Genomic DNA, 26,319 nt, shown 5'->3' with positions numbered 1-26,319 from the left:
AATTATTGCTTTTGGTGAAGGTCATTGGAAGTCAACAAATGCCAAACATTGACTGCAATCCCCTCTTACCTGTCTCTCTACACTAATGCACCTTTCTAAACGTAATATCCCAAGGGAAGCTTGGACAGATTGCATATTTGGTATCTAATTGTACCACATTGAGTACAAGAAGCCTAATGTTGTGGGTGGAGGTCAATGGTCGTTTTAGTTCACCAGGGGTCAAATTGGTTTACACAATATCTCAAAATGGACTGACGTCATATTGTTGACGTATCTCTCACATTTAGTACAAGAAGCCTGTTGTTGAGTTCAATGGTCATTTAAGAACAGCCTGTGTCGTTGTGAATTTATTGTTTGTCACATGACACTGCTTTTCACTGTATTACTAAGATCAAGTATGTTGTACACCCTCACTATACTTTACGTCATATTCATGTAGAAAACTGCTCTAAACCACAATGCATTATTGCATTCTGGTTTTTGTTTGGGTTAAAATGTGGGGAAGGGGTGTACACTGCTAACCCCCCCCCCCACCTCACCCTTCCTGGGATCAGTGCACGATTGCCTGTGTGATTTAAATCCTTTTTACAGTAAAAGCAAAAAACACAAGGCATACATCTACAGTTCCATGCCTCCGCAAAAGGCCATTAGCTTGATAATGTAAATGGCTTACAGTGAACAAGAGACTCGGAGAACAACATGGATTGGTTGCCTATGAAACAATTATACAGAGAGGGGCGTCTCACCTAATAAACAGTGGTGTATCAGGATGATTCAAACAGACTGTTATTTCTGATCATGTTTTTATTATGTCATCTCACAAACATAGAACTGGTCCTCTCAGTAAGAACTTGAAGTACATTTGGAATGTTCATGACTCTTGTCAACCATTACTCCAACCTGAGAAAATTTGTAACATATCTTCCCCCTAAAGCTTGCACAGAGACTCAAATCACAGACTCCACTCTAGTCAGGGAAATGCTGTCCATTCAACCTAAAAATGAAGGGACTTGTGACAATGAACCCTGGGAGTAATTTCATAGTTTGATACATTCAACTTTTATCTAAGCCCCCCCACTTCCCCTCCCCCCCCAATGAAAGCAGTTTCATTGCTAAGACAAAAATAATACTCTCTCTAAATTTGTGGGTTTTGTTTCAAGCTCACTGCTCCACTTTAATCTGCCTGATTTCTCAAACCGATGGGAACAAAGTATCCTTGACATAGGTCATGATTCTAGTCATATTTTAACTGAGGTTAAAGGTCATTCTAGTATCTATCACTTCAAAGTTGGGGGAGTACAGCCATTTATTAAATGATAAGAAATATCTAGAATTTCAGGGGTAGCTTCACAGACTTGACAGAAACTGCTCATAAAGGGAAAAAATCCTCTTCCAAAAAAGATTGGTATGAGTATTTACTGAGTTTTAAACCAGACAGCAAAACTGCAGTGTGGTTTCGATGATGCTACATGAATAATCTTATATGAATGTGACACACTAGTTGGTAGCGTATAGCCAGGATGAACAACATACTTCAAAGTAGTCCAGTAAAAAGCATTGAGATATGACAAACAATATTCACATTGGCAGCTGATAAGCAAGATGGTCACTTTTCTTGTACTCAGTGTACAGATTGATCTTTACCAAAGACAAATGGCCTCTTCTCATGCCTCGACAAATATTTTTAAGAGTACTCGCTATTTGGGGACCGTGCCTAGAAATATACTGGCGAAAACGCAAAATTCACTCGGCAGTATGAATGTTGTTGGAAAGAGGTGATAAATGAGTACATAAACCTATGACGTCACAAACAAATCACGCATCAAACGATGTTACTTCTAACCGTGTGTTTCTTGTCTGATTTTGTTATTGCATATATACAGTGGGGCTATGTTTCATAAATATGCATTTTCTAATACAAGAACTTGATGATTCCTGGACAGGATATCACAACCACACCAATCGATATCAATTGCGCATATCTTCTAGATACATTTATGACGTCACACACGGACTACCTATCCAAATCGTTTATTGTATATATGATATCCGAACGTAGACAATGGCGTTAAACAAATCCAACCCATGGTTAATTTCATTTTACTTGTAGGGGAACAGTTCGGATTGGTGGGCCTGGTGAATCTGGGGATTGGGATGGGGAGGAGGGAGGGTTAGGTCATGACCCTTTATCGATCTGTGTCTTGGAGATGGATCTTTGAACAATGCTGCTATATGATTACAAATATATTGGTATAAAATGTGATATATCTATATTTTGCGATCTTTAACGTAAAGTTTAATGAAGAATTATCCAGGAAGCGTAAGGAAAAAATCAACACAATGATCGAGTAAATTATTGCTGGAGTATATTCCCCTTTCTGTCACATCCGTTGTGGTGCTTGTAATTGACGTGGTTAAATTAATACATTGAAATTGAAGATCTGACCAGTTAATTCATATTAAATGTAGCTCTTTATTAATAAAATAAACGTATTCAAACATATACCTAATGTTTTCGTCTTCTGCTGCAGTTAATCATTTGTTATTAGTGGCATAATTAATCAATAACATGTGTTTTATTGGAAGGAAGGGCAGACGGGAATCGGGACAAGTACAAATTGTGAGAGAAATCATCGAAATGTTTCCAATGTCGTTCATGAAAAGACTTGGGTCACGTGATGAAATGTTTGAAGATCTTCTCTCTTTCGGGTTACAATTGAAAATCTCATACTGGTCGCTTGTGTCAATAAAGCTTTATATGTGACCCTTGGTCCTATCTAGAACCCATCCATGGCCATGGAAATTGTCTTAATGTCCCCATAATATATCTGTCAGTACATTTGGTAACCATTTCAGTCCTTATCCCGCCACCTTACAAACACACATTAAAAAAACAAAACGATTTCGTGTTAGTAATACCCCCCCCCCCCCTCAGCCCTTCAGCTCTAAGGCACACCTGAGTATGACACATTCATCATGAAGTTGAACTAGTTAATAGAATACATTGACTAAACATATACTTGGTATAGAGGTTATGTATATCAGATATTGGTTTTATGGAATAAATACATATTTAAACTGTACCTATAGTTGGGTATATATAGAATAAACACATAGTGAAATGCTCACTAGTGTCATTTCATCGATATATAAATGATGTAATGTTAAAATTCTCAGTCTAATCTCAATCTAATGAGACAGACAAGGATATTTAATATTTACACCGTGATCTCTATCAATCCATTCTGTCTCAATACTTTCCGATGGGAGTGTATCAAACAATCCAGGAAGAATTTCACGAAAAACACCATTCATAGATATGATTTTCAACGTAGATGCCGCACACCTGATGGAACGGCTAGTAGTAACATCTATGCAGACGTCACCGTTATATCGTTGAATCTCACACAGATTTTCTTTGATGGACTTACAATAACCTGTATCCCAACCCAGGACTGAACCACATCCCCAATCAAATCTTTCTGGATAGCAGGTCATGTCCAGGCTTTCCCCGGAAAGTTGATCGAAATCGTCCCCAACGTCTTCGTCTGTTTGACAAGAAACGTTCTTGGATGCTTCTAGCGTCAAGCTGTCCTCACCTACACGTAACGTTACACTCTCTCCGTCTTCGTCGATGGTATCTACGACAAATCGATACTTATCGTTTGTCGTTAACGGTGACGATAAACGGTTCTTTGCATCTGTCATCTCCGCAAGTATGAGTAATCCTGAATGTCCACTGCTCCGGTAAGGGATGACAAAAAACAGACTTTGGTAAGTCGTTTCTAACCGGTTTTTCAAATCACATGGTAGATAGTCCAAATCCAGTTCTTCGATAGTTCCATAGCCTACGTACATTTCCCCGTAACGAGATTGGTCGTAATCTGCTGATGGTAGGGACTCTGGAAGTGACAGGCTGACGTCTGTTTTAAACAGCCATAAAATCAGGAGTCAGAGAGATCAAATGTAAATAGCAGGCGAGGATCCATGGTGTGAGAGGCATACCTCTCCCTCCCCCCATCCCCTCCCCCACCTTCCACCCCCACCTCTACCATAAAATTAGGAAAGAGTGAAAGGAAGGCAGAGAGAGGAAATGTAATCAGGAGAGTCTTTCAATTTCATTTATCACGTTAAGCAGCAACGAAGTCAAAAAAAAAAATACTTCAGTTCATTTTCCCGTTCTTCCCCAACCCCCCCCAAAAAAAAAAATAGATAAAATACGATTAAGTCGCAAGATTACTTGACCACATCCCATACCGTTATTAGGATATGTATGTGCATTTCCTAACAGCCACCAAGAACTTCAAGTGGTTAGGTTTTGATACAATAAAATACCTCCAAAGGAAAATGAAAGACACAAATGTTGTAAATCTTTCACGATTAATTAATGCAAGAACTTTCATGTCACCACAAACTTGGAATCACACCGCTGTACTAATGTCTTGTCCAATGTATCGGTGTATATATGTCTGCGGAAACACGAAGCTTGTGTAAGATTCTAACGCCTATACTGGCTACACATTTTTGTTCATTGTAAAGTTAGCTATTAAAAAACTATCTATATACATCTTAAAATTAATTTAGTATTTAATTTATTAATTTGGGTATTTAATATTCAATATTTTATTAAAACTATATATTGGCGGACATATATAACTCAGTTAAAATTTCAAGTACATATATATATTCATTTGCCTTGGTCATTTTTTTCATTTAACAGAGTATCTCTTTCGAGTTCCAGCCTTAGGATTCACAAATTATTTCGAAGTGGTTATAGCTTCATGATTGATCTCTAGAGTGAGGCAAAATATGTCACGTACATCTTTTAGAAAAACTTATCAAAATATAAAGAAAAGCTCACCGTTTCCACATTCAACGTCACTATCTGTTCGATTTCTTATCACGGTTTGCAGAAAATCGCGTGGAACAAGAAACCTGCCGTATGTCGAAGAGGTACGATAACGCCGAACAGTTGGTAATATCTTTGGCGAAATCGGCATTATCTCTAGAGTGAGCAAACTTAAGACCAATATTCGCCGAGACAGCGCGAGAATGGTCACGGAGGTAAAACGTTTAACCATGATCGACGAAGATATTTCGTTCAGCCTATTTGTGGATGGGAGAAGCCAATTCATAAACTGAAACTTGTATTCTTTGTTCCTGGTATATATTGAATATCTTGATTAAATTTGCAGCATACCCAAATAGTTCATCTGTACATCTATGCAAAGTTGAAGCTATAGATAATAAAAACAAATTAGCTTTTAAACGCGCTAGTAAACTTTATTAATTGTTCTACTGCGTAATAAAAATGGTCGACTTTTTATAATTAGCAATTTGCGAAAGTATCCGTGACTGTTTAATATTATGATTAACTTGGATTTTCTGTGTCCGGTATAAAATAAGTTGAAATGGTTGCCATTTAAACCGATGTTTTGGATATCACTTCTAGTACGAGCTCAACATGCCTAATACGTACCCTAACCCTTTAATGGAATGGATTGGTCATTTGGACAAAGAATCGGAAACTTATGAACGCTGCTTTGTAAACTTGGTAACAGAATCATACAAGGAAGCGAATGGGATGAGGAATGGGATGGGCAGAACTAATTTGCACATATCGCTAGAGAAAATGACAGCCATATTTTGTCAATAGTAAATTTCTTTTCTTCTATTCTATGTAGTATGGCAGGAAAAACTTACTTAGTTCAGCACATCTAATGAAAGTTAAACAAGCAGTATATAGCTGGAATTTACCTGTGCAAAATCTTGTCCAATTGAAGCAGTTGTGCATGTCGTTCGGAGGAACGTGTTCCTTACAAGGGCCCTTGGGGGGTTAGACTCCGATCGTCAATCGGTGGTTCAGCGTGAGTTTCGTCATGTTGTTGTCTTAAGTAACGACGTTCAAAACCCGTCGGGCGCCCTCCCTTGTACCTCGTATCCACACTGCAACAGGGGATTGGGCGGGGGGGGGGGAGGTAGGGGAAAAGACAAAAATACATAACAGCAACGTTACGACATATTTATTAAATCATCAGTCACCATACTCTCTTATACAATTGTATACAGAAAACGTTATCACAAAAGTTGAGGATTTGGTCTCCATAGCACTGTGGTCGTGTCAACTCTGTGTAGTATTACTTAAAGGCAAAAAGTCAAGCTGAGAACAGATCCACTGAAGGGAAATGACTAAATATCCCAGAGTAATTAGCAAAAAACACAAGACAGATACAACTTACAAAATGTTGGATGTCTCCAAACTTATCTCAAACCATATTCTGTAACTTACCAATATTTTTTAGCTTCAGTGGAGGGCTGTTCATTGCCACTGATTACAGTTATTAAATGGCTTTTGACAACTTCTTTTGATGATAACAGCAGTCAAAAGACTGGAGTGTTTTCCTCCCCTTGACCTAATGAAGCAAAGGCCAAGTTGAACCATGAAACAACAGTCTGGTAGCTACATTGACAAACAACTTAAATGCAGTAAATTGAATACTACATGTCCGAACGTAGAAAATGGCGTTAAACTAATCCAACCCATTGTTAATTTCATTTTACGTGTAGGGGAACAGTAAGGAATTCGGATTGGTGGGCCTGGAGAATCTGTATAAGCGATTGGGATGGGGAGGAGGGCGGGTTAGGTAATGACCCTTTATCGATCTGTGTCTTGGAGATGGATCTTTGAACAATGCTGCTATATGATTACAAATATATTGGTATAAAATGGTGATATATCTATATTTTGCGATCTGTAAAGTAAATTTTATTGAAGAATTATCCTGGAAGCGTAAGGAAAAAATCAACACAATGATCGAGTAAATTATTGCTTGAGTATATTCCCCCTTTCTGTCACATCCGTTGTGGTGCTTGTAATTGACTTGGTAAATTAATACATTGAAATTGAAGATCTGACCAGTTAATTCATATTAAATGTAGCTCTTTATTAATAAAATAAACGTATTCAAACATATACCTAATGTTTTCGTCTTCTGCTGCAGTTAATCATTTGTTATTAGTGGCATAATTAATCAATAACATGTGTTTTATTGGAAGGAAGGGCAGACGGGAATCGGGACAAGTACAAATTGTGAGAGAAATCATCGAAATGTTTCCAATGTCGTTCATGAAAAGACTTGGGTCACGTGATGAAATGTTTGAAGATCTTCTCTCTTTCGGGTTACAATTGAAAATCTCATACTGGTCGCTTGTGTCAATAAAGCTATATATGTGCCCCTTGGTCCTATCTAGAACCCATCCATGGCCATGGAAATTGTCTTAATATCCCCATAATATATCTGTCAGTACATTTGGTAACCATTTCAGTCCTTATCCCGCCACCTTACAAACAAACATTAAAAAAAAAAACGATTTCGTGTTAGTAATAACCCCCCCCCCCCTCAGTCCTTCAGCTCTAAGGAAAACCTGAGTATGACACCTTCATCATGAAGTTGAACTAAGTAATAGAATACATTGACTAAACATATACTTGGTATAGAGGTTATGTATATCAGATATTGGTTTTATGGAATAAATACATATTTAAACTGTACTTATAGTTGGGTATATATATAGAATAAACACATAGTGAAATGCTCACTAGTGTCATTTCATCGACATATAAATGATGTATAATGTTAAAATTCTCAGTCTAATCTCAATCTAATGAGACAGACAAGGATATTTAATATTTACACCGTGATCTCTATCAATCCATTCTGTCTCAATACTTTCCGATGGGAGTGTATCAAACAATCCAGGAAGAATTTCACGAAAAACACCATTCATAGATGTGATTTTCAACGTAGATGCCGCACACCTGATGGAACGGCTAGTAGTAACATCTATGCAGACGTCACCGTTATATCGTTGAATCTCACACAGATTTTCTTTGATGGACTTACAATAACCTGTATCCCAACCCAGGACTGAACCACATCCCCAATCAAATCTTTCTGGATAGCAGGTCATGTCCAGGCTTTCACCGGTAAGTTGATCGAAATCGTCCCCAACTTCGTCCTCGTCTGTTTGACAAGAAACGTTCTTGGATGCTTCTAGCGTCAAGCTGTCCTCACCTACACGTAACGTTACACTCTCTCCGTCTTCGTCGATGGTATCTACGACAAATCGATACTTATCGTTCGTCGTTAACGGTGACGGTAAACGGTTCTTTGCATCTGTCATCTCCGCAAGTATGAGTAATCCTGAATGTCCACTGCTCCGGTAAGGGATGATAAAAAACAGACTTTGGTAAGTCGTTTCTAACCGGTTTTTCAAATCACATGGTAGATAGTCCAAATCCAGTTCTTCGATAGTTCCATATCCTACGTGCATTTCCCCGTAACGAGATTGGTCGTAATCTGCTGATGGTAGGGACTCTGGAAGTAACAGGCTGACGTCTGTTTTAAACAGCCATAAAATCAGGAGTTAGAGAGATCAAATATAAATAGCAGGTGAGGATCCATGGTGTGAGAGGCATACCCCTCCCTCCCTCCATCCCCTCCCCCACCTTCCACCCCCACCTATACCATAAAATTAGGAAAGAGTGAAAGGAAGGCAGAGAGAGGAAATGTAATCAGGAGAGTCTTTCAATTTCATTTATCACGTTAAGCAGCAACGAAGTCAAAAAAATACTTCAGTTCATTTTCCCGTTCTTCCCCACCCCCCCCCCCAAAAAAAGAGATAAAATACGATTAAGTCGCAAGATTACATGACCACATCCCATACCGTTATTAGGATATGTATGTGCATTTCCTAACAGCCACCAAGAACTTCAAGTGGTTAGGTTTTGATACAATAAAATACCTCCAAAGGAAAATGAAAGACACAAATGTTGAAAATCTTTCACGATTAATTAATGCAAGAACTGTCATGTCACCACAAACTTGGAATCACACCGCTTTACTAATGTCTTGTCCACTGTATCGGTGTATATATGTCTGCGGAAACACGAAGCTTGTGTAAGATTCTAACGCCTATACTGGCTACACATTTTTGTTCATTGTAAAGTTAGCTATTAAAAAAAACTATCTATATACATCTTAAAATTAATTTAGTATTTAATTTATTAATTTGGGTATTTAATATTCAATATTTTATTAAAACTATATATTGACGGACATATATAACTCAGTTAAAATTTCAAGTACATATATATATTCATTTGCCCTGGTCATTTTTTTTCATTGAACAGAGTATCTCTTTCGAGTTCCAGCCTTAAGATTCACAAATTATTTCGAAGTGGTTATAGCTTCACGATTGATCTCTAGAGTGAGGCAAAATATGTCACGTACATCTTTTGGAAAAACTTATCAAAATATAAAGAAAAGCTCACCGTTTCCACATTCAACGTCACTATCTGTTCGATTTCTTATCACGGTTTGCAGAATATCGCGTGGAACAAGAAACCGGCCGTATGTCGAAGAGGAACGATAACGCCGAACAGTCGGTAATATCTTTGACGAAATCGGCATTATCTCTAGAGTGAGCAAAGTTAAGACCAATATTCGCCGAGACAGCGCAAGAACACCCACGGAGATAAAACGTTTAACCATGATTGACGATGATATTTCGTTCAGCCTGTTTGTGGATGGGAGAAGCCAATTCATAAACTGAAACTTGTATTCTTTGTTCCTGGTATATATTGAATATCTTGATTAAATTTGCAGCATACCCAAATAGTTTATCTGTACATCTATGCAAAGTTGAAGCTATAGATAATAAAAACAAATTAGTTTTTAAACGCGCTAGTAAACTTTATTATTTGTTCTACTGCGTAATAAAAATGGTCGACTTTTTATAATTAGCAATTTGCGAAAGTATCCGTGACTGTTTAATATTATGATTAACTTGGATTTTCTGTGTCCGGTATAAAATAAGTTGAAATGGTTGCATTTAAACCGATGTTTTGGATATCACTTCTAGTACGAGCTAAACATGTCTAATACGTACCCCAACCCTTTAATGGAATGGATTGGTCAGTTGGACAAAGAATCGGAAACTTATGAACGCTGCTTTGTAAACTTTGTAACAGAATCATACAAGGAAGCGAATGGGATAGGGAATGGGATGGGCAGAACTAATTTGCACATATCGCTAGAGAAAATGACAGCCATATTTTTTCAATAGTAAATTTCTTTTCTTCCATTCTATGTAGTATGGCAGGAAAAACTTAATTAGTTCAGCACATCTAATGAAATTTAAACCTGCAGTATGTAACTGGAATTTACCTGTGCAAAATCTTGTCCAATTGAAGCAGTTGTGCATGTCGTTCGGAGGAACGTGTTCCTTACAAGGGCCCTTGGGGGGTTGGACTACGATCGTCAATCGGTGGTTCAGCGTGAGTTTCGTCATGTTGTTGTCTTAAGTAACGACGTTCAAAACCCGTCGGGCGCCCTCCCTTATACCTCGTATCCACACTGCAACAGGGGGTTGGGGGGGGGGAGGTAGGGGAAAAGACAAAAATACATAACAGCAACGTTACAACATATTTATTAAATCATCAGTCAACTCTCTTATACCGTTGTTTACAGGAAACGTTATCACAAAAGTTGAGGATTTGGTCTCCATAGCACATGTGGTCGTGTCAACTTTGTGTCACCGAAAGCAAGGATTGTCCAAGAAACAATATCCAATACGTTCTTTATTCGGAAATGGTCAGTTTCTACTTCTTTCAAATGTATTGGATCAATTGAAAAGGAAAGCAAACCCATCCATATTAATAACAAAATTAATAAAATGAGTCACTACTGAGAGTCCAGCCTTAAAATTCTCATTTTTTTTAAAGACGGGCATCCTGTTTTGCTATAACATAATCGATGAAAATGTCTATAAATGATATCATAGAGTGTTTCAAACATGTGGTGTCATCTTGTATATTCAGTAATCTGCTTAGCATGTTAGTGTGTTATTTGTTAATGTAGCTGCTGAGATGATAAAGTTTTGACAAGATGGAAGCCCTCTGGTGTAAATGAAATGAAATAAAATTATTCTGTGTAAATATTGCAACCTTATCCTCCGGGAAAATGAAGCAACCCATAACTGACGTTAGGGCATGTTTGTTATGACATCAATTGTCACCTCTCTGATCCAATGGTATATGTCTACAGTTCGTTTGTTACAGAACATAGTTTCCATTACAATTTTCTTTTACTTATTCATGTTTATCTAATAAGGTAAGCATATTTAATGGGTATACTTTCCATTTTTGGTGTGAAGACTCGCGCAAAAAGGAAACGTCTAATGCCGGTAATCTGACCTAGTTTCGAATGAGGTGTAACAGAAGTGTTAGACACCACCATCGATCCCAGAAAATACATGCACACACAGCTTGCTACCGTCGGTAATTAGACACTAGTGTACAGCTAAAGATAACAAGGTATCACGTTTCGTTACTGTTTGCATTTTGTAGCGACACGAACAAAACTTCACTTGCAAGCAACAGAAAGTTAACTTTTTCAGATCGCGGCACGCGGTTTTGAGCGAGTCTTCAATGCCTTTAAGACATTTTTGGTGTGAGTTTCCATCGAAACACTGTGACACTTAGCTGATCTAGGTGCTACATCACTACATGAAGCGGTGGGTAGACTAGTCTGTAAAGTCATCATTTTATCTAGCCGGTACAACGTAATACGTGAGTCTATTTCTTTGTGTGATATTGAAATACGCAACATTTATTTAAATATTGTTAGTCTGATTTATCCTTCATACGTAACACATGGTCTAGTATCGAGATGAATATTGTTCAAGATCCTCGGCTAGTAACACTTATTCATATAGAGCGCCCTCTATTAAAAGGTCATACGTCAGGGATTACGAAACGTGTTAACTTATACGTATGCTCTAAACAAGTAACAAGTGTGTAATTATATGACGAAGAATCGGGTGAATGTTCGCAGTCAGAACGCATCGGTGACTTTCCTAAAAAACATTTATACTTCGTTAGTTCTGTATTCATCAAAGCATGGACACATAATAATATTGATCTTTTGTTGTCGGGGATGCCTTCACGGATGACAATTTTCCCCAACTCGACAGTTTTTCTCGTCTAAGTTTAGTAGGTGAGAATGTTCTACTGAGTCCATCTTCACTTTTGTCTTCCTGATGTTTTTCAGTTCTCCCGCTATCTTGGATTCTAAGATATCGACAGTTACGCAGGTCATCTTTGTCACCGACGACCCCCAACAAGGCTTTATGATGGATTGAGTCATTAAGAGTAATGTAGGTGCTCTGCCTTCTGGTCCGTTGGTAGCTATTTGAGGGCAGTTCCGGTGTCGATGGGGTCTCATCCCTCCCCGTCGTCTGGTTCGCTTCGTCCTCTGTAAATTGGAGAAGAAAGAAGGATAAGGAAAAGATAAGAACGTTATGCTATCTATGTATATACCGTCACAAAATTGCCAACATTAAGGTTTCCTAGTAAGTGTGCAAATTCAAGACCTCTGTGATGATATTGGTATATTACGTGGTATGTTTGACGTCGGTTCTAATCTTTGTGGGTCGGCAGGTTTTTCTTAGCAAGTGTGTGTTTGTTGGGGGGGGGGGGGGCACGAAGAATATACCATCATTCTGACAAAGCAGCCTGGTGTTGTATTGAATTTTGATATTTATTACTCCAAACTACATTTGTATCCCATTGGCTGGCCGAAAGTGTCGAACTCTTTAAAAGTTGACAAGTTTCTCTTACCAATCTCTTTTTGTCTGTTTATAAACTGCCTCACTTTCCTCTCTCGGTCTGCCTCTCGTTGCTTCTCCCATACGAGAGCCTTTGAGACCAAGTAATAGGGTTTTCTTGATGGTAACTTGAAGTCCTCCATGGCAGGCCGAACGGAAACCTCTGTCGACGTGAAACTTCCGTCACTTGTCTTGTGATATTTCTTTACTGACGTCACCAGCGGGGCATCATATTCCGGAATCTTAAAGCTCCGATTGGCTATTCCAATGTGATATTTGTGCATATCATCAACAAGATCTTGACGTTCCTTTTTCCTTTTGCTTCTGAAATTGTCCTCGTTTTTGGAAGATTTTGTTTCTGTCATATGCGAATCCAGTTTATAGTTTTCTGCTTTCGGAGCCGAAGTTGTTATTGGCGGCAATACTTCGGTAGATTTCATTTGAAGTTGCGTAGGTTGACTTGGTGAGCCAAGAGAAAGCTTTTCTGTATCATGGGATTTAATATCTGGTAGTTTGGTTACTTTCTGTGGATACATAGTACTCTCATGTTTAGTGTAACGAGGAATAGATTCTTGATTAGCTACAAAGACATCATCAACTACTGACCTAATTAGACTCGATTCGTTGTTTGGCAAGTCATTGTAACTATTATTAGGATTTGCAGGTCCGATCGGCGAACCGAGTCCACTCTCTGTTTCTCTTTCTTCCGACCTGGGTGTAAAAACTACCTTATATTCACCCTTGGATATGTCTCTTGTTTCCTCTTCGTCTAATTCGTCTTGTTCCATCAAAGGTTCTCCTCCTATATCTCCTAGAGGAAATACCATCCTGTTAGCTCGCTCTCTCGTTTGAGTCTGTCTTTTGATGGTCAGGTTTAATTCCAAACTTCTTCTGATGGCGTCCTCTCTATCTCTCCCCGCCTGCTCTCTCAATCTCCTCTGTGTATCTTTATGTCTTTTAATGCGAGCCTGCCTTTGCAACTTTCGTTTTTCGTTTTCTACTCTGATCAGTTTCTGGAATGACGTTTGTTGCATTTTACTCAGCTTGTTTACGGCGACGACTTGTTCTTTATGCCAATGGGTAAGTTGTCTTTGAAGTGATACCTGGTAGGCGTGGTTGTGACATCTAATCTCTGACGTCATCTCCGACATTTTGCTTTTCCGGAGATCTCCAAGGTCGTTAGTTAACACGTTTTTCATGATTAAAGGCGGCGGGACAGGCTAACTCGAATGTTATAATTGTATCTATGGAGTTAAAACAATGAAAAACATATTAATAAACACTTGTGGAAGATGTCGATGGACCGATAAGGAAACCGCAAAACAATAGCTTATTTCCAAAACATTTCAGAGTCGCAGGTTTTATAGAAAGGTAGAGTCTGCCGAGCTCTGTGTCTTCCTGTAATCTACTCTCACGACTTTCATGCGGTGGAAACTTGCAGCTCTGCCTTATAAGGTATAGCACCCTCCCTATGCCAGGGAGCAGCCGCTCTAGATGCAAGCTCACCCCCTTAACGGTAACAAAGGAAAAGGGAACAACAGTTATGATGAGGAATACATAAACAACTGTTGTATGTTAGGATAAGTTTGTTTTTACAGTCGTTACTGAGAAGGATTAACGAAATGGTTCAATTGGGCTTTACAAAACGTATAATCACACGAAAAGCTTACGAAGGCTGCATGAGGTTGCCAATTTTTGTTGAAAGCATGCTTGTTGGGTTTGGTTGAACATTTTTGACAAATTTACCTTACAGTGGCTCAAAGTGATATGCAATATTCTAGTATCACGAAGTACGTTGAAGTATTTAATGTTACTCTTACCGTAATACTTTTGGATTCAATTTCAGCCTGGATAACGATCTACTTCAGACCTACCTGCGTAGTATTCCTATATATGTCTTATTATAGTTCAGAATGTCTCCACATAATGGTAATACTTACTTGTGAAGAAAAGTCATCCAATTTCATCCTAGTTCAAAACTACACAGAAGCATTTATAGGTAAAGTGCCCACTGAACTTCCAAACTGACTTAGTCTGTGTCTTGGGTAAGTATAACGATACACAAACTCATATCGCTATCCTTACACGTTTATTGTATCTATTGATGATCTTTGAACCTCTAAGCCTAAGTTTCAATCTTGTTTCGATTTGTTACTAAACTATATTGTTATCAGCGTACACACTGTAACACTGTTTGTCCACGAAATGAAGGTCCCTGTAAGAAGATGAGCAAACTGCCACAATCCGATTACAAGTTGCTTTCATACTGAGCATCCGGGATCAAGACATTTATTAATTAACGATTGACAGTTTAATCAACAGATACACATATTAGACTTTACAGTATAACTGCATGGTAGTGTACGAATTCACGAAACCGGTACCACATACAACAAGAAGTATACAGAAATTTGAATTACTTTGGAGCGGCGGATTATCAAATACCGCATCATGTAAGTCGAAATGATGAGAGGCATATACACATAGCTGTATTGTTCTAAAGCCTATCAGATCCAGGTTATTCTTACAGTATGAGGTATCATTACAAATGCATATGGAAGTTGGAAAGAGACAAGATTAATACAAAAGAAGAGCGTGATATAGAGGGGGAGAAACTATAAATAGAAAATACGCCATCAGCTAAGCCTATACATTGACTAATCAGAGACAACGACATTCATGTAGAGTTATATTAAAGATCTGCTTTATTGGCTCCAATTATAGCACACTATAGCTTGGAAAGTTTTGTGATTACGTAATATCAACCTGCCACGGTGGTAAATCGACCTCAGATCCATAATTAGCCTGTATATAGCTTCTTAATATGGAACGCGAAAAGGACCACAACATATGATGATGTTAATGATGATCTAATTTTATACGATCATGTACTGAAAACTTACGATCATGTACTAGAAATACACGATCATGTACTAAAAATTTACGATCATGTACCAAACATATACGATCATGTACTAAAAGTATACGAAGTACTAAACATATACGATCATGTACCGTACAAACGTACGATGTACACCAACACAAATACGATCATGTAATAATAATGTTACGTTAAAAAAAAGCGGCGTCTGCATACGCGTATGTATATTCATATGTGGCGTATGCATACGAGTACGAATATTTAGTGTAAACTAATTAAGAACCATTAGGGTCGGTGCTTCGGTATCATCTTTGATATTCCTATGGGTACGCGTATTCAAACGACAATAATGGATATTCATACGCCACTTGTTTTTGTAACTTGCGCTTTTTCATCATTATCCCAAGTTTTCAGTACATGATCGTATATGTTTTGATGTACATCTTACGTTTTTAGTACATCTTCGCATGTTTTGGACATCTTAGTTTTTTAGTACATCATCTTAAATGTTTTGATGTACATCTTAGTTTTTTAGTACATCATCGTATATGTTTAGTACATGATCGTAAGTTTTTTAGTACATGAACGTATAAAATTAGATCATCATTAACATCATCATATGTTGTGGTCCTTTTCGCGTTCCATATCTTAACACCAGCATAGGCTCTTTGTGTAAACACTGCGTGGAAATATGTTCATGTCTACTTTGTAGTTACCATAGAGCAGAATATAAGACTAGAGGGCGCTCTGCCCAAAATAACTGTGCCAGCATGGAGACCCCGCCGCCATTACCAAACCGGCAGTAGGCTATAGTTGCTGAAAAACCTGAAGTGACATAGCGCATAGGCCGAGAAGACATCTACAGACTACAGTAGTCGCACTGTACTGAAAACGCATGTTAACCACCGTCGAATTATATAAGTCCTGCTCTAAATACAGGCGCGTAGCTAAGCGGGGGGGGGGGGCGCGAAGGGGACGACCGCCCCTTGAGCATATTTGTTTGCACGTTTTTATGATATCGCTAGTCATTTCAAAATAGAAAAAGCAAGGCGTGGGAAGTGACATTTCCAGCGATCTGGGAGGCATTTTCGGCCAAAATTTCTCTTGTAGCCTACGTTCGCGTCAACCTATGGTGGCGCTACGCTTAGATAGTTTTCAATGCCAAATCTACGGCTCTGATAATTTGCCTACAGGTTCGCTCCTCCCTTGGCAAATTCCTCGCTACGCGCCTGAATAAATACTAATACAAACAGCCAACCAGGATCATGCAAACAGTGAGCATTAACTGATAAAACAAGCTAGTGAGCTATACTATACTCAATTTTCACCCGCTCCTTTCTCGTGGTAGGAAAGTGGCTACACGTGGGAAGCGGTACTCACGTCCTTCGGAGGGGACGTTAAATTGCGGTCCCGGGAGCAGGACTACACACCCCTGCCTCGTTACTTCATGGCACTATTCGAAAAGAGAAGGCGAGATTCGCCGGTGTCCTTCCACGCACAAAAAACTTGGAACCTCAATAATTTCCGACTAAGGATTTCCTTAGTCTGTTGAAGCACCTTCGGGTGGAAGCATAATACGAGGTATACCATACCATATACTATACTCCTATAGAATGGTGGTTTCCAGGTACTGGAATGCCAAAGAAGATGTTAAAAGGTAAAAATTGCTGACATCATACACATGTTTCTCACATCATTCCTCGCGTCATTGCCTCGATACTCTGTTACATTTTCAATCGGTTGTTCACTTCTGGGACGTACCCTGATGCTCTTAAAACCGCTAAAAACAAAATTTTCAAGAAAGGAGACAATACTTTCGCTGAGAACTACCGGCCAATCAGTCTATTACCCTAATAATATTTCAGAAGCAATCTGTGATGTCAGTTTGACATAGTTCGGTCATTTGTGCATGTTACTTGCCTGAAAGCCCAGTCAATCTTTCCTTATTTTCCACGCGCAATTTGCAAAGATGTTGAAAAATGTCAATGCCGGTGTCAAACTCACAAAATATATGTCATGATATTTCAAAGTAACTTACCAGACTGTTTTTTTTTCTATTTCACTAAACTATTTGATGACCATATCAAGACATGGGATCTCAAAATAAAGGATGTTGGGAAAACTTTAGAGTAGCTTACAAGGCCTGGGAAGTGTCATTTCCAACGATCTAGGAGGCCTTTTCAAGTTTAGCTAAAAATGTTCGGTGCTCTGAGCGCCAACTCATGGTGGCGCTCCGCTTAGATAGTAACAAGACGCCCACCCAGGAAATGGTCAAGCCCCCAGCCCCCCCCTGAAAAAAATCCTGGCTACGTCACTGGGTATAAGATTCGACCAACACGGCAGCATACAGAACCGCTGTAGTCCGCAGAGCCCAATACTTCGATAGTGCAACTCATTTGGCCAGCGACGGCTATACCGTCATTTCACAGAAAAAGTTGCTATTATCAAAATCGTAAAATCTACACTGTTTGTCAATGTCAGAAAAAGATATTCAACAGGTAGAATAAAATTACCAAAGGAACATGAAAATTGTACTTGGTATGGCTACTATTAAATTGGTAAATGTTGGGAATATTATGTATAAATTAAAACGAATATGCTGTGTTCGGCACAGACATTGTTACCCCTATACATGCATATAACTTAAGCGTTGTAGGTTAGTCCATTATATTGACAGGGGTAACGTAAAATTAAATCAAAGCAAATAGAAATACATCTATAACGAGAACAACTGCAAGCTTGTACGGCAGATGACGTATAAGGAACATTTGTTTATGTACTCAGAAATGTATATTTACATGCCAACCTTACGCATTACCAGTAGAACCCCAGTGAAAAAATCTTACGCTGTACAGGAAAGATCCTTGCAATGTCATCTACGGATTAACTAGGACACACATCCGAAGTCTAGACATGCTAGGGTCTTCAACTTTCCTACTGTAGTTTTCATTCTTTATTTCATGGATGAATTTGGAAAAGAAACCAAATGTACGTAGTTTACTTTCAAAATCAACTTCATGAAAACTTTTATTTCCAATCTAAAGGACTCTAAAGTTTTGGCCAACTTATGGACCTTCCCCTGTTCATTGGATAACCATAGGCTTTGGAGGAGTTGGAAAGAGAAAGCGCCTACTCTACCTGAAATTATTTTCTAGATAACAAAAAGAAAAGGAAACCAGTAGACCATAGAAGATAAATTTCAAATAGATGTCAGGGTGCTCCCTTTTTCTATAGCGTATAGCTTAGAAATCATTACATTGGGAACCACAATAAATGTATATAAATGCATATATTGAAACTGTTGAAGATTCTGGAGCTTTACCCGCCAAACTTAACCCAAATGAACCAAGTTAATATCTGGTCTCTACTACCGACCAGAATCTTGATATGTGTGTGTAACCGCGGATACTAAAGCCAGTGACGCATTAAGGAGTAACCTAATCGCGGTGCAGCATTTTAAATAGGCCCACAAGGACTGTTCACAAATATTGCACTCTCGAGCTTTCTCTGCTGAGGAAGGGTTTCGTATGAATTCCCATTTTGATGGGTATCGGGAGAGAAGTTTAAGTAACTATATGCTAAGTTAAGACATACGAAAATGAATTGATTCTTGTGATTTTGAGACTTCTCTTCAGCCAACTGGTATTCATATTTTCCGGTCCTTGACACAAGGGCAGGACGGCCCGAGACTTCTCACAGGCCTAGTTAAGCCACTGACTTTAATACCCCTGACGCCAGATCAAGTAATTACTAAATGAAGAAAGAAAACTTAGACCCACATAATGCTATAAGCGCTCAGGAAACGACAGCAAAATACGGTTTAGATGTGCACACATTACCACACAAACAGGTCTACATATTACAATACATCGTCATATTGTGAAGCCTTTGGCGTGCCTTACTTTAAGTTGGTAACTGTTTTGCCTGGCCTGGCACATTCCCTCAGTTTTTGTGAAGAAAGCTGAAACGTTCACCCTTTCATAGTAAAAAGTACCCCCTTTTTTTAAAGCAAAAAAGGACCCTTTCTTCGTTATTTTTTTTTTAAATTAACGGTGCCCTTTGTATTCTTGAAATGTGAACAGTTGTTGTAAATTATTATTTTAAATGGGCAAGTGTGTTGAAACTTATTCAAATACTGGTGTTTGACTTGCGGACTGCTTAGATGGTCCATTTTGTCGGGAAGGTTTGAGGTATCTTTGTGGTTCGATCTATCAAATCAAAGTCACATGTGGGCACCGGTGCCCCTCACTAAACTTGTGCCTACATTGACTAGCCCAGCATTTCAGCACCGATAGTTATTTCTGAAGTTTGCATGTAACATGGAATCCGCAAATTATACGCATATAAAGTCGGCTCAGTTTATACTTACTGAAGTCAAGAATTTCTCATAGGCATATCATTGTACGTGACAAACACATATATCGTTGCCAACAGGAAAGGTTTACCATAATTTTCTTTTATCTTTGTTTACAAACCGTTTCTACCATATACAGCCAGGAAGCGATTAATCTTTTGTTCTCAAGATCGCACAAAAACAAACTTAGAGTTCACTGAAATTTAGGCTGAAAGTCGACATTCTGTTCTCTCTGAATGCTAACGTGTAATATAGACCCACAGTGCGGTTTAAGTCCACTCGGTCTTTTTTTTTGTATGTGATCGCTATACAGTTACCCAAGAACAAAGCTTTTTGGTCGCGCTGTGAAAGGTCGCGGGGAAACGGGTCGCGGGTTCTTTTACTCTTTACAATCTATTTACCCTTCAGTTTTTTTGATAGGTAACGAACCAGAACGTACACATCTATAACTTACCAACACAATGCTGTATTAGTGTTAATCGTGATCGGCAGAGTTGATACCTTAAAATATGTAAGTATAAAAAAACCAAGGCAAACTGTACATGTCTGTCTCAATTCACAGCGTGTGCATACGAAGGTTAACACAATTGCTGCACTAAAGCGCAAAAGCCCATCTAAGCGTTTTCTGTTTCTACTTTTCCTTTTATAATGATACTAAAACATAACATATGATTGGAACTTGGAAAATATTTACCGCTTTAAGTCTCCACTCACCTCCAGCCTTTTGGCTAAGATCATGTCTAGTAAATGTTCCCTTTCTTCTTTTCTCCCTTTCTTCCCACGATACGGTACTGCATACGCTTACATGATACTGTACATATCAGCATACGCTTGCATGATACTGTACATATCAGCATACGCTTACATGATATTGTAGATTCGCAATACGCTTACATGATACTGTAGATATCGGCATACGCCTATATGATACTGTAGATATCGGCATACGCCTACATGATACTGTAGATATCGGCATACGCCTACATGATACTGTAGATATCGGCATACGCTTACATGATACTGTCTCAGCATACGCTTACATGTATGTATTTTAGGTCCTCCTGCAAGCAGGAACTCGCGAAGAAGCCATCATTGGCTTATCAAAGCCCCAAGCTGACAGAAGTCAGTCTCTGACATTCATATTTAACGTCCATGATTATGAATTGTCAACTGTCAACAACTCTGTAACTGGACGACATACGTTAATCTTGGAGTGACTTGAACTCGGGACCTTATGATTGAAAGGCACCGGCGTTAGCCACTGAGTTAACACTCCACGCTAACACTCCACATGATATTGTATATAGCAGCATACGCTTACATGATAGCCTACTGTAGATATCAGCCTACGCTTCATATCAAGTTAATAAAACAATTAAATACGCCATAATTCAAAACAGGCGTTTACCAACTGTTAGTCATTTGTGTTGCAATACTGTAGGAGTTATACAAGAATGAAATAATAAGCCTTCCACATAATGTGACTGACGATAATAATGTCAACCCACGAATAGATGGGTTCAAGGTGGAACCCTTCTAACACCGAGAGTGGTAAATTAAAAGCGCAGACCCCCTGCGTTACTTCGAACGATACCACCATATAATAAACCAAACATGTATAGTTCTTAACTATATATGTGTAAGCGGGCACAGCATGCCTGGCGTATGTACCCATATAGGATTATATGTAATGCTCAAGAGAGTGGATGGAGGATAGACACAGCATCTATAACTGAATGTCTTTAATTCTGATATTTACTGTTAGAAGTAATTAAGGAAGGTAAAACACATTCTCGCAAAGGTTTTCGATTATATCGAACCTTTTCAATAAATTCGTTACTTATCAAACAACAGGAAAATCCTCATTTAGTATAACTGGTGCACCATGACCGTGGGGAACTCGATTTACTTTACATTTGACTCTGATGAAAACAAATATTTGGTTCTTTCATTGCTCAGCGATCCATCCCATGCACTGATCCATGAAGTTATAATTATATATATATATATATATATATATATATATATATATATATATATATACACGTGTATTATGTTTATAAACACCTAGTCAAACATATAGTCACTTGCTGGAAACTGACAACAGTGATTCTACAATTATTTATGAAACGGGATTTCTATCAAATGCCTCTCGGTTTGGCAGAGACTTTGAGGATCAGTGTCGTCACAAAGTCATTTCAAGTTTGTCAAAGTCATGTGACAAGTGATTTAGTATTATCGCAAGTCGTGTCAAGTCACAAGTAAATTTTTCTCAATTCAAGTCAAACCAAGTCACAATTCCTCTCTTTTTCATACTAGTATAAGTCTTTGAACAGCTCAGTGCAGTACATACCATGTGTCTCTCAAGTTGTAAGTGGAATGTATAAGAGATATTGAGCACAATATAGGCTGAATACTTGTTACAATCGGGCATAGCATTCCCAACTAAAAACTTGGTAGTGTCTACTTTGGTGATGTAAACAAGTCAGGCATATACTCAATTCAGGTCTCACGTCGTTTGGTTTTATCGCATGTCAAGTCATGAGTCATGTATCTGCAAGTCAAGCTACTCCTTTTACAAAACTCCTAAATCCGTTCCTGCAGTGAGCGGTTCGCGTAACCGGCCTATAATGGGACTTTTTGGTTAATCATTAGGACACCAAACGTACAACTCGAGATATATGTTTCTCACTTTATGACAATAATTTTAATACTTTAAATTATCTCAAAGTTTAGTTCCGAGGGTTAACCTTTAAGAGTGTAATATTTTTCTATTTAAAATTGTTCATTTTAGGTGTCATTGGAGCAAAAGTCAAAAGCACTGGCTTAAATTACTGACCTCTTTTAGAGATTTGTCTTTGCGATAAATTTGCTCACCCGAATCAATCTCTTCAATGCAACAGCTTGTTAAGGTCAAAATGAGGTATTAAATGAGAATGTAACACGTCCATTATTGAAAAAAAACCTGTTCGTTATGAAAGATTTTTTGATCGTATATAGTGATACTAATGGCAAGTATATCGGCATTATGGGTTTTCACTTATATAACTATACGCTTATAATGTAACAAAGATGTAACAAAAGAGGAGAGAAAAAAGAGAGAAGAATAAAGGGGAAAAAAGAGGGGGGGGAAGAGGAGGAAGAGATAAAAAGGAGAAAGGAGGGAGTAAAAGCGCCAAGACTCCGGGAAGAGAAAGAGGAACAGTGACATAATTACAGCGCTGATCCCTATTACATCATGACACAGAGTAGTCAGTGACGGATCGAGGATTTCGGAAGGGGCGTGCGCCTCACCCTACCTCTTACACCGACAACTCCATTTTTGACGTTTCCATTTTCCCTCTCTAACTCATGTATATCTATACTATATATGGTCTATCATAACGTGCGTGTGTGTATGGACGCCTTAAACAATTGTACAATTGTGCTATGAAACCAACTGTGGCTGGTCTCGAACTCGACCGAATCGTCGGGGAATATGACGCATTTCGGTATTAGACCAGGATCTATATGCGAATTGCACTAGACCTGTGTCCTTCGATGCAATACTGCCATCAACAGTCAAAAAGGTTATACACTCCGACCTAAGTGCTAATTGTTACCCCAAATCTAGTACCGTAACTCGTACATTTAATCTAAAAATAAATTCCGCATGCGATTGGAGAATTGAGCACATTTCTTGTGAATATCATGTAGTGGATCCAAGGGCGTATCATGATCCACAGGTGATGCGATGAGGTCGAACATGCATGTGTGACTGGTGACAATCTTCAGAAAGGTTATGGATGGAAAACAAACTATTGGGAAATACTTGGTTCTCAGGCAAAAGTGTACATCTGGTTGGTCATTTTCAAGCCCGAGAAGTGCCATTTCCGGTTATCTGGGGGGTATCAAAACCTGAAATTTTCCTGTACGCTGCGCACCAACCGATTGTGGCGCTTCGCTTAGATAGTAATTCGCGCCTCCGGGTTAGAAAACCCTGGATACGTGCCTGGTAAGCGTTGTTTTGGCAGCGTTTTCATGAAATGCAATGTAATACTGTAATATCGTATATATAGTATATATCCCCCATTAAAGCGATAGAAGTTTTATTATGTTCATTGTACCATATGGTATTATTTTACGTGATAGAAAGCAGTCACCCATAAACTTATCATATAGCAAAGTATAAACTTCATTGTTTTGTATTGAGAATCACCTATATATAACCAGGGCCTATTTTGAAAATGGATTGAATTGTAGTATAGCCTGAATAGCTCTTCAACAACCATTTGTCGTTGAAAATGCGATATATATATATATATATATATATATATATATATATATATATATATATATATATATATATATATATAAATAAATAAATTAATAAATAAATATATATATATGTATATATATATATATATATATATATATATATATATATATATATATATACATATATACATATATAAATATATGTATATCCAGAGGTTTCGAACCTCTGGACATACAATCAGCGTCCATAGCCTAGTGGTTAGGGTGTCCGCGTACAGAGAGGGAGGCCCGGGTTCGAATCCCGGTGAAGGCTGGAAGTTTTTTCACTGTTCTTGATTCAACTCGTTACGATTTCAATTATACATATATATTCATTTGCCTTTGTCGTTTACCTACATTTCATTAATGTAAAGTTTGTTCAAAAGATCTCTTTCGAGATCCGACTTTAGGAATCACAAATGATTTCGAGTTGGTTAGCATCATTTTTGATCTCTAGAGTAAGGCAAAATACGTCACCAAAAACGGAACTAGTATTGTTCGATTCAGGTGACAAACGCCTACAGTGGAATTACGACCTGCCTTACCGGTTTCGAACCTATGGACATACAATCAGCGTCCACAGCCTAGTGGTTAGATTGACCGCGTACAGAGCGGGAGGCCCGATTCGAATATCCAGAACAGTGAGAAAAACTCCAGCGTTCACCGGGATTCGAACCCGGTCCTCCCGCTTAATATACGGACATCCTAACCACTAGGCTATGGACGCTGATTATATATGTACACACACATATAGGCCTGGTCACTTTAGATTGGTCAGTACAAGTATCAATTATGAAATTATTGTAGGCATTATAGAGAATATATGGTAAGAGAGAACCAGGAAGTTGTCGGTATTGCTAAATAAAGTAACTTGTCAAATAATGAAATGAATATACCTCATAGCTATTAGCAGCTGATAATCATAGCATGGTATTGTAACTATATATAGGCCTATATCTCCAATAGCCATCCTCCGAACTTCGGTGATAGATATCGTAGAATTTAACGCAATAATGACGTATAACAATACAGACGTGTAAGGTCACTTTGAAGTTTTTCACCAATTTACTTTGATCCCTAAACCTAGACTAATATCACATTTGCATACAAGATGTAGCCTTGCCTGGTATATGAGACTTGGGCTGACACGTTATTTTCATTAACTGATGAGATTAATTGCCAATAATTGACTCTTATTCATTTGCACCTTTGTGCATGATTAAAAGAGAATAAACTATAGATGTAGCACACAAACAGAACATTGCTCAAGTAACTTAATTGAGAGAATCGGGTGTAAAGTTGAGTATGTAGGCCTATTGTTATATCGTTAACACAACGGTCTACTGTTCTACACACATATATCACACACACGCACAAAGAAATAAGACATTAAAATTAGCTATATACGAAGTCGTACTCACACATAATGCATCCAGGATACATCTTTATATGTCCTATAGTATCATTTCGTTATAGTGTTGAGTTAAATTATGTGTTGCTTTAATATACAGCATTGTATAGCTTCATCGTAAGCTATCAAACTTCATGTGAGATATCTTTCCATAACATATACCCTTAGCAACGACTCGACTGACGACACGCACTGCATTATAGCAACAGATAACCTTATAGCGCTTTAAATAATATTGGTCGTTGGTAAATATTGGGTTAAATTATCAAATGCATTCAATAGAACACCCGGTGCCGCTAATAATATAACAGTTGCCTCTCCGTTCATTCTATTATCTCTCTATTCAGTTGCTCAGGCTATTAATTGCTCTACCAACTGTTTCGTTATTGATTGAGGGTTTATTTTTAGAAACGGTAAGAATATACACAAATAAAACACTTTCCCTCTCTCTATAGCTTCTTGAAATGACCAGTGATGAAACCAGAGTTTTGAACTAAGAAAAGGAATGTACAGATGGGCTTAGTCCCCCCCCTTCCCACCCTTTCTCGCTAGACCACACATTACCGTACATCAGGGTGTAAGGTAGACCTAACTCGCAAATTTCCAATGCATCATATCTTTATTTCATTTTAAGCAAACAAGTCACGTTGTAATCGAAAAAACACTATGCAGATCCGCCACACTCCAAACGGGAAACTAGCAGTTTCT

General features: G+C 38.3%; 1 protein-coding gene across 4 annotated transcripts; it reads right to left on the bottom strand.

The window, feature by feature from the left end:
• Nucleotides 1-2,480: 2,480 nt before the first annotated feature.
• LOC139979986 (uncharacterized) lies at nucleotides 2,481-25,777 on the bottom strand. Of its 4 annotated transcripts, XR_011797418.1 has the most exons (4): nucleotides 14,610-14,853; nucleotides 12,683-13,913; nucleotides 9,335-12,317; nucleotides 2,481-3,923 (listed from the first exon to the last, which is right to left on the bottom strand). XR_011797418.1 is itself a non-coding variant. In XM_071991297.1 (3 exons), the coding sequence occupies exons 2-3, from the start codon at nucleotides 13,866-13,868 to the stop codon at nucleotides 11,956-11,958; spliced, it is 1,548 nt and encodes a 515-aa protein (XP_071847398.1). In that variant the 5' UTR covers nucleotides 13,869-13,913; nucleotides 25,622-25,777; the 3' UTR covers nucleotides 10,460-11,955. The 4 variants fall into 4 exon arrangements, 3 of the variants coding, with proteins under 3 accessions (XP_071847398.1, XP_071847400.1, XP_071847399.1); XM_071991297.1 differs by lacking the exons at nucleotides 2,481-3,923; nucleotides 14,610-14,853 and adding an exon at nucleotides 25,622-25,777 and having other exon boundaries at nucleotides 10,460-12,317; XM_071991299.1 differs by lacking the exons at nucleotides 2,481-3,923; nucleotides 14,610-14,853 and adding an exon at nucleotides 20,599-20,714 and having other exon boundaries at nucleotides 10,460-12,317.
• Nucleotides 25,778-26,319: the final 542 nt, after the last annotated feature.

Source organism: Apostichopus japonicus, chromosome 14, assembly GCF_037975245.1.
Source record: "Apostichopus japonicus isolate 1M-3 chromosome 14, ASM3797524v1, whole genome shotgun sequence".
Lineage (NCBI taxonomy): Eukaryota > Metazoa > Echinodermata > Holothuroidea > Aspidochirotida > Stichopodidae > Apostichopus > Apostichopus japonicus.
This window is presented reverse-complemented; position numbering and strand designations above follow the sequence as displayed.